Source organism: Egretta garzetta, unplaced genomic scaffold, assembly GCF_000687185.1.
Source record: "Egretta garzetta isolate BGI_Z169 unplaced genomic scaffold, ASM68718v1 scaffold293, whole genome shotgun sequence".
NCBI classification, from domain to species: domain Eukaryota; kingdom Metazoa; phylum Chordata; class Aves; order Pelecaniformes; family Ardeidae; genus Egretta; species Egretta garzetta.
The window spans coordinates 2384066-2394461 of NW_009259318.1; the positions used below are offsets into that span (position 1 = coordinate 2384066).

The 10396-nt window shown below is 37.2% G+C and overlaps 1 protein-coding gene across 1 annotated transcript in view; it reads right to left on the reverse strand.

Moving 5' to 3' along the window:
• Window positions 1-2528: 2528 nt before the first annotated feature.
• CCDC91 (coiled-coil domain containing 91) overlaps window positions 2529-10396 on the reverse strand; it is a 162982-nt gene continuing 155114 nt past the window's right edge. Inside the window, exon 13 of the mRNA XM_009636535.2 lies at window positions 2529-2651. Coding sequence (XP_009634830.1) covers window positions 2529-2651 — 123 coding nt within the window. The remainder of the gene's footprint in view (window positions 2652-10396) is intronic.

Sequence of the window (10396 nt, forward strand, 5' to 3'; positions counted from 1 at the left end):
GGTGGGGTGGGACTCAATGGGCTGAAACTGGGGATTAAACTGCCCCACTCAGTTGCCGTGGTGATTAAGCTTCGGTAGTTAAGCTTGCCTGCCACCAATGTTGAGACAAGTTTCTAGTCCCTTACAGTGCTATAAAGGAGTTTCAGTGTGAACAGGAATTAGGCTCTTTAAGGTCATGTCTACATGGATCATTTCAGACAGTCAGGAATTAACATTGCCATTTACTGAGCTGGCAGGACATGAGGCAACTTTTGATCAGACGCCAATGTAAAGATGCACAAAAATCTCAAAACACTAATGCGATCTCAGCCTCTGGAATGACTACTGCTTTTTCTTATAATGGAGTGAAGGAATTCAATGTTTCAAGGAATTGAAGTGTTATTTGTCAATGAGATTCTTAGAGCAAGGCAAAAATTCAAATATTCCTATATCTTAACTATAGACAGCATACAAAAAGTATGGGTCAAATGACTTCTTCTTTGTTAACGACTTGTATACACATAGTCTCAGAGCTAATCTAGAATTCTGTAACAGAAGCAGACAGGGAGCCAATAGAAACACACAGAAATATAACACAACTGCGTAGGACTGTATGATATCACAATATTCAGTATTAACTTAGTAAACTATGTTACAAATCCCACTGTTCTGATCTTCTGTTGTAGATCGTCAAGTAGAAGTGTTAAAATAGAACAGGCCTGACTGACACCAGGCAATACTATTCCATGTACAGGCCTAGTAGTAAAAGCGAGAATGTTGAAGTTCATCTAGGAATCTGCTCATGCCACATTTCCACAATTAAACACAGATTGTGAGACACCACTAGACAATCAATTTCATTTCACCCTGCCTCTACTTTTAAAAAAAACCCACATGGACATCTGTGTCATCTTTGGCGCAGTTGACAAATACAAGTTTCACTGGCTTAGGAACAATAAATAAGTAGGTGACTCAATAACACTAAAGTATTTTTTTGTCTGCCAGAAGAAATGGAAACTGATGAGCCAATCATGAAATACCTAAAGGAAGACTTGATTGGGGGTTGGACTAGATGACCTCTAGAGGTCCCTTCCAACCCAAAACATTCTATGATTCTATGATTCTATGATTTTCACCCATTTGTGGGGTGAGGTCATCATCTAGTAAAACCAGCATTCTTTACTCCTTCGGTGAAACTTTGCATACAGAAGACAAAACCTTTGGTTTTGATTACAAAAATGAAGCACAGAAAAAGATTTAAATAAAAACCTAAACTCTCTGCAGTACATATTTCATACTGGAAAATATGTATACAACCATTTGGTATTTCCTTATTGCTATGAAAAAGCAATTTATGAAAAGTGACTGCTGACGCAAAAAAAACAGCCAAACAAAAAAACCCCACACCACTGAATAACAAGAACCACACTAAAAATGTCCATAAGTCCCTCACTGAATCACAAGCTCACCATAAGAGATATAATTCTCAGTTTATTTACATTGCTAAGCATGAACCTTTATTTTCCCTTATTTCATTCAGAACTCTCACAACTAAGGCCCCAAATCTACAATCAATAGAGTGTAGGCACAGAAATTCCCCTCCATGCTGCCATTAGCAAGAGTAGAAAGACCTACGACTTGATCCAAAGTCCAGTAATGCCAGTGGGAAGTTTTCCTACTTCCTTCAATGGGCTTAGAAAGGGCATCTGAGGTCAGCAAGCTGCACTCCTTATTCTGTCAGAAATTCCACTGAGGCAGTGCAGTATCAGTCTCCACATAATTACATACATCTTCTTCCTGAAACTGAGGTCAGTCACATTAATCGTACTTTCATGAGAAAATGACCTCTGGAATCAAACTAGCTTTGTAAAACAGAAACAAAATACATACTATACATCGGTTATGGCAACGTTTTGCACTACGCTAAACAGACGCACTGTTTAGTTTTTAAACTTTTCTATTACTAGAGCTGGAGTTGTTTATAAATGACTAAAGAAATGCTCTTATGTCAACGCTCTTATTCAGTACTGATTCTGCTGTTATACATCAAAAGAAGTAAGAAATAAGCAGCTCCTCAGGCTCACCTGAAGAAATACACTTGGGCATATACTTGGGAAATAGAGATGGATTTGTATCTATATTCAATTAAATGTTTCTCTCCATTTTTTAAAATATCAAAAATACTGAAAAATTACATCAACACATGATGCCAAATTTAAAACAGATATAACAGGGAAATGTTTTCATAATTGCTGCAGTTATCTAGAACTTCAATCATGGGCTACTGGAAAATATAATGAAAGAAAAATCATAAATAGAAACATTTTTTTCCAGGGATTTTTTCCCTCCCATATTTGCAATCTGATAATAGTAGTAAAATAAATAAATAAATAAAAGAACATAATCTACAAATACTTCTTCTATCAAGCATAGCTTCAGATCAATCTTTAATCAATTATACAATCCCAAATGATTAGAATATATTTGTCATTTGCTGGATTGAGATTTGCAGCTTCACAAGTCACGCAGTATAAGCGGTACCGAGAATGTCAATCTCTGTTTTCCTCCGCAGTGGTCGGCTCTTCCTTTAATAAAACGCTTAACTGCTTCTGTGCACATGAGAGGAAAAGTTCCAAACTACAAAGATTTCTCTGACGGACAACTTGATCAAGCTGTTGAAATAAAAAAAAAAAAAAAAAGATAGATCAACTTTAAGAAAACCTGGAAAAAAATGCTAGGGTTTGTCAGCAAAAACTCAACCATATTCAACAACAAAAATTCAACAACCAAATGCAACAATAACAAAAGAATTTAAACAACTTCTATGCGTGCAATTTAGTAATAACTTTTTAATGAAGTATTTGAGTTTCTTAAAAATAAAATGTACATATGACTAAAAGTAACTTTTGAACAGCTGTCAAATTCTACACAAGAAATTTGAAAAAGCTCATCAGCCTAGCTGCCACACTAGAAAAATCCCCACAGCATCTTTTAAAATTGCAGCTGTTGCTTTTATAAAAAATACTGCTTCTGCTTTAAAATGAACACTACATACAACTGCATATTCAAAACTTCAAAGTCTACTGTTAATTTAAATGACAGCACTTTTTAAAAGTTCCCAGAGGAAAAGTGGTAATGTTTTCTGCCTACTTTTTTTTTTCCAGAATTTTATTGGAGTCCCCTACTGTCAGACAGTGTGAATTATATACTTACTTGCAGTAAAGACAATGGTCTTTTCTTCCCCACCAAAGAAGATAAGAACACAGTAACAAGACTTGGTTGGTTATGTCATATAAATGACATAAAAATACAGTTTACTGAAAAGTATTTGAATTTTCTTAATATAATAACTTTAACAAATAAAATGCACTGCAGAATTCCTTTCGTTTGAATTCTAAAGTTCAAATATCAAACAAATAATACCACGATTGAGAGATGTTTTCAGCTTGACTATTCTTTAATCAGCCACAAATTCAACTAAGTGCGTATATAACAATAACACAGGGTGAGAGCGAAAGGTAGTGGTACAAGGCTAATAGGACAGAAAAGTTACGCCACTCAAGAGAAAGGAAGTAATGGAATTTGGAACAAGTCCAGCTCCGCACTTCTGTCAAACTGTTTTGCACAAGACCATAAGCAATGTCTCAAACTCTGTAACAGCAGCAAAATGCTATTGTGAGGCCCCATGGCCTTAGCAGACTAGAGCTGTCACCGAAATTGGGAGGAATAAACCTCGTAACACCAATGTAGTGTTAAAAGGCAGGCATTCTTTATTCACGGCGCCGGATGCACGGGGGATCGCTCCACCTAACGTGCGTACCTGGCACCTGTTCCAGTCAGGTTATATTGATCAAATACGCGCATATTCATTACATTCGTACATAATCAATAACATCTTCTCTAACGATTGGTCCAAATTCTCTCGCTTCCTATGTAAATTACTGCGCAGACTCAGTTGTGCACTTCCATTGTTCTCTTTTGAGTAGGTGGTATCATTTGGGTAGGTGGTCAATGAGTCGGTGGTCGCGATCTCCCCCTGCCGGAATTACCTCCTACCTACTGGGCTCTCTATCTTGGTAGTCTTAGCCAACTTTCTTGGTCCATTGCACGGAATTATCCTTCATCTTCTTCCCCTGACAGGTGCACATTGTCTACAGCTTCAGCTACATTAAGAATGACCTTAAAACTACAGACCATATACTGTTCTCATTGTCCTGAACTTAGTGTTCAGTTGGGTAGGGCTGTACAGAAGAGAACACAGCAGCATTCATGGTTGCATTTTGTAGTTAACTGATTTGATCCCATCACCCCAATGCTGAAAACTAAGATACATAACAATTTCATCATCATTTTGGTTACAGAGCAACTAGTCCAGCAGACTGGTGGCAGTCATCTGTAAATGGCCATATTATTTCAAAAAACAGATCATGCCTCATGTATCTAGCATTCACAGCTTTAGTTATAGCTTTCAACAAGAACTCTGATCCTATGGTACCTCTCTGCACATATAGGCTCACCATTCAGCAGTGCATTTTGTTGCTCTAACAATCACTTGAATGGACGTTGTAGTTTATGAGAGATATACTTTTTCAAAAATATTAATACAGAATGCAAGGCAGCTAGTGATACCTTTCCACTTCACTTTGAAAATACACTCAGGGTATAACTGCAGTGCTGTGATTGAATTTACAAAGGGAAACATTTTTGTGACCCTGTGCTTTGTTGCTCTTAAAGTTCCTCTAACCTGTAAAACCAGTCTCTGGTAGTTTGAATATTCTGGCATTTTGTGTCAACAGAGATGAATGTGTCAAATGTAGTCACAAGCAGAATACACACATTTTTTCTAGAAGCCGCACAATCATAAAACTCTCCTTCGGTAATAAATGCAAATGTCTGCTTGTACTTCTACTTCTACTGCAAATTTCCAGCTGTTGTGCAAATTTTTGCAGCTCTTAGAAAAAGCAGACATTAATACTCCATATATAGCCTGATGTGAACCTAACCCACTGACTTACAACAGATTTTAAAGCAGACCTAATTCAAATACATTTCAGAAAAGTCTGTTCTTGATATATTTAAGTAACAGCTGCTACTGACAAGAAAATGAAAGAACAGCAAACTAAGCTCTGAAGAAGCTGTACTTAGAAAAGACAGCCTGGAACAAATGAACAACATAAACACACTGTTGTGATGGGTGCATTTCTTCTGATTTGAAAGGTATCTTGCCTCCTTCCTCTTCTCTGGTCCAAAATATAAAGAACAATTTCTGTAGGGCAGCTTGCAGACGTTTTTGTGCTCGTGACCCGTATTTCTCTGGGGAATGGGCAGATATAGTGCAATTCACATAAAATCATCTGTTACATCTTCAGAACATGAGAAACCTCTTTCTCTAAACATATTATGTCATCAAATTCTGTTGTTTCTGGTAGATGTATCAGTTGGAAGAGCTTAGCATGAAACTGATTTGCAATGGTTTCCTTTTATTGCGTATTATATCATCTATACTCCTAGATCTTTACTGAGCCTTGACCCAGAGCTTTGGCTAGTCTCTCAATTTTCTTCTCTTGCAGCTTTTCCTTGCAGATTCTGCTTTAAAGAGATCAAAGTAGCTGGCCAGATGTGTGTTCTGATATGCTGCTGTTAACTTTCTTTACCAAGGCAGCAATCTCAATTTGTATATGGTTACATTTATTTCACCAAGTACTAATGTAAATGTTTAATGTGTACAGTGATTGGCTGAAATAAGATCAAACCAGAATTTCTTCAGGCTTGAGAAAGATTTTAAAAGGCTCAAATGAATTAAGTATGCATTTGAGGAGTCTTTGTTGAACTCAAGTGGTTAGTTGGTAGTCTCCCTTTGTGCATAAGAAAAGTTTATTGCTTGTTAAAAGTTTATGTAAATTCAGTAACATAAAAATTCAGAATTCAGTTGCTCCTTGTCTGCTCAGTTTATGTATAAGGTTTGCCTTGAGCAGAATGTTTTAAAATTCTTCCATGCTACCGTAAACGACAAAACATTCTGAAAAGACTTGGGATCTATGCATAACACAAAACGAGAAGCAGCAAAATGATGACGGCTTTGAAAATGGTACATTTGAATGTATTTAGAAAGAGAACATTCCCATTAATTGAGAAATTCACTGGGAAATGGAACGAAATCCAATGAAGCTTTGCTATATAACATATTGTTTAATGAACTGTTAACAATGGACACATTTGTTTTGAACAGTGCCTCACTTTGCTGTGCTTCTGCTTGCATAATATACCATACAAGATGTGAAAATATGTGAGGGAGGCATTTTAATCTTGTTTTTCTAAACGGTCTTCCCCTATATTTTTAGGTCCTGTTCCGTTCATGGAATGATCTCATTATTTAAACAAACAAAAATGGACATCTGGCAAATTCAAACTGAATGTGACTCATATGCAAATGTACTCCTATGAATAACGTATTAGGGATGGAGCATTCGCACAGCCAAACCAACCCAACTGTTCTAATTCTATAGATACTGAAAAATGTACCATGTTGGTCCAGCTCTACCATGTGAGAAGGCAATTTTCTACATCACACCATCACTGTTGTTACTACTGCTCAATGTTTCTCTTCCACCATATGAACTCTATCCAGTTCAAAGTTCCCAATTCTGTACATTGTGTCTTATTGGCACAACTTTAATTAGCTCAAAATTTTAATGTTCCTGAACCTCATTATTTTAAGCTACTCAACAATATCTTTTTAACTCTGTGCAGATTTTTTTGTTTTTAAAAAAAGAGAGGTTGCTTCTCTATGTACTCGTGTGGAACCTACTGAGGAACTGGCTATGTGAGATTTGGAAAAGCAGTTCCTGAACTCCATAGGGTCTATACCACTCTTCCCACAATCACTGAGACACATTCATTTTCAAAAAATGAGCTGATTCCTGCAGGACATTCTAACACATTCACTACTGTTTTTCCCCTTCTCTCTAAGCCTTCAGTCCACTTTTGAGGTCTAAGTGGGATTCCACTATCCTGCTGGCCAAAGATGACTGGATGAGACTCCCTGTGGGGTCCCGCCTCAGTCATACCCCTAGACCACCCAGAATGACGTGCTTCTGAGCCACGCAAGGCATGCCTTGAAGGGAGGTGTAGGCCTCAGCAGAACTCCTATCACTGGATGCAAGAATTTGACTTGGGTAATAAAAAGAAAGGCTCACACATAACTGTGCAGAATGCTGCCACCAGGTGACTGCTTTCATCCCAGGCTGCTCTATTTTACAAGCCAATCCGTCAACCCATCTTCCCTTGTATCGCTTCATAAACCAATAGCTCAAACCAAAGTTAATAATTATTCTTAGCTCTACATTTTCTTAGCTTTTATCATACAGCTCACGTTTTCTGTAAAATGGAATGGAAGTCTACATGGCTGATGCCTAAAGTAGAAAATAGTTTCTTACAGAAATAACTGAGCATGTACATTCTCCATATTTTCCCTTTTTAATATCTACCTGCAAATAGATATATTTTCATGGCCTGTGCCCTTAGCTTCCTCTATTGAATATTCTCCCACCCATAAAACATTTCAAATTGCTAGAAGAGAAAAACCCAGTCAGAACTCTATAAATAACTACTACTTGTCAGAATTATATTATCCATTACTAGTAACTAATAAAATATCTTATAGAAAATACAATTTTAGATTTAGCACTGAAGATTTAAGAATGAAATTCTGGTCCCACCATAGTAAAGATACGTTTTCATTATTAATCTCACTGTGGCCTGAAGTTCACCCAGAAAAGTGAAGAAAAAAAAATTAACATTACATATGGCTCTTCAATTTTCCCTTTTGTATAAACATTAAGATGTTTAAAAGTGTATTTTTCAAACTATTTCTCAGACAATACAGTTTTCAAATACTAAATATATCTGTGGCTGTAGAAAATGGTAGCTAAATTTATACAAATATGTATTGAACAATTTACCTGTACTTCAAATACTAATCGGATTATAATGTATTCAAATGTAGTTCAGCTCACTGTTGTCTCTGTAATACAATGTTGCAGTCTTCTTTTTAACGTGAGATTCAACAAATACAATAACCAGAGATTTAAAATCATGTTGAGTGAAAAGTTATTAATTTTACTTTTATTACCGGTATTTTTCATAGATGATCACAAATATGTACACTGCAAAATAAATAAAAAATAATCATGCCATTATAATTTAATGAAACAGAGCAGTTTCCCTTAAAGGTCATAAAATCAGAAATAAGCTTTTGAGTCCTGCTGACTGCTTATGAAACTCATGCAAAGAGGTACATCAAGAAAACATTCTAGCACAGTGATATATATGTTTGTATTCATCCATAAAGGGAGGAGGTTGATGGGGGAAGACTTCAAATCCTGAAAAGTATCCTTGCCACTCAAAGAAAATCATGTTCATGCAAAGACAGGAAATTTCAAATGCAAAATGAGTGTTTTGGGGAATTGAAAATACAGAGATTGATGTGTAAGAGAATGTGTTCTGAAGATAGAGTTTGTCAGGTCTAGATTAGGGAGGCTGATATAAAGGCTTTCCATTTATTTAGTGTTTACAAGTAGCTGCTTGTTAGCCGTTGAATAGGATTCATTGCCAAGGTAATTCCTTTAAGTTGAATACTGATTAGTCACAAGTAATTACTTACAGACATCATCATGGCATCATTGCGTTTTTTTTCAAAGGAGTAGTAACATGAGAAATCTTACATATTTCTTGTCGCCTTTCTAAGTAATGTTCAGCAGAAAGGGGACATGTTAACATTGTAGGTAAAAGCAATCGAGATTTTGTTGTAATAGTTGTCAAAGTTTATCTTCTTTTATTGAGTCTTAATTTCTCTACGTATTTTCATTATTGACAAATATACCAAAGCTTTGTCTATTCACTGTTTGCAAACTAACTATAACTAATTTCTACTTCTTATTTTCCTATATGGTTTTGTATTATATGAATTTATTGACTAAAGAACATTTTTTTTCAAAAGCAGTAAATATGAATTAAAGAATGATGGCAAAAATACTTCAGATTTTGATTTTTTGGTAATTTCATTAAATGTCCTCATCTTTGCAGGAATCTAATATAAACCTAAACTAACAATAAAGTAAACTTACAGTTTTCCATGAAAAGACATTGGAATAATTTTTCACTTTATTATACGGTTCTAACTTAGCATTGCTTGATCAACACTTAGATGGATGTGTCCATGGAGAAGAAAACACTAGTCAAAAGCACTGATAATGAAATCTAGTTGGAGGCTGGTCACGAGTGGTGTTCCCCAGGGCTCAGTGTTGGGCCCAGTTCTGTTTAACATCTTTATCAACAACCTGGATGAGGGGATTGAGTGCACCCTCAGTAAGTTTGCAGATGACACCAAACTGGGTGGGAATGTCGATCGGCTTGAGAGTAGAAAGGCTCTTCAGAGGGACCTGGACAGGCTGGATCGATGGGCTAAGGCCAACTTTATGAGGTTCAACAAGGCCAAGTGCCGGGTCCTGCACTGGGGTCACAACAACCCCATGCAACGCTACAGGCTTGAGGAAGAGTGGCTGGAAAGCTGCCCAGCAGAAAAGGACTGGGGGTACTGGTTGACAGCTGGCTGAATATGAGCCAGCAGTGTGCCCAGGTGGCCAAGAAGGCTAATGGCATCCTGGCTTGTATCAGGAATAGTGTGGCCAGCAGGGGCACGGAAGTGATCGTAGACCTGTAACTCGGTACTGGTGAGACTGCAGCTTGAATACTGTGTTCAGTTTTGGGCCCCTCACTACAAGAAAGACGTTGCGTTGCTGGAGCATGTCGGGAGGAGAGCCACAAAACTGGTGAGGGGTCTGGAGCACAAGTCTGATGAGGAGTGGCTGAGGGAACTGGGGTTGTTTAGCCTGGAGAAGAGGAGGCTGAGGGGAGACCTTATTGCCCTCTGCAACTGCCTGAAAGAAAGGTGCAGTGAGGTGGGGGTTGGTCTCTTCTCCCTGGTAATGGGCGATAGGACGAGGGAAAATGGCCTCAAATTGCACCGGGGGGGTGTGTGTGTTAAATTGGATATTAGGAAAAAATTCTTCACTGAGAGGGTTGTCAAGCATTGGAGCAGGCTACCCAGGGCAATGGTCAAGTCCCCGTCTCTGGAGGTATTTAAAAGATGGGTAGACGAGGTGCTTAGTTACGTGGTTTAGTAGTGACAGGTATGTTTGGACACGATGATCTTAAAGGTCTTTTCCAACCAAATGATTCTGTGAAAGATTGCATTTCTAAATATTTATGTACTTAATAATTAAGGACTAGAGAAAAAAATTCAAGTCCCTCTGAAATCAGTGGAATCAGGAATATACTTAAAAATAAGGAAGAAGTTAATATGACTCTTGATTTGTTCATGCATGCAAATATTTTAGTAAAAATATTCTGTAAGTGG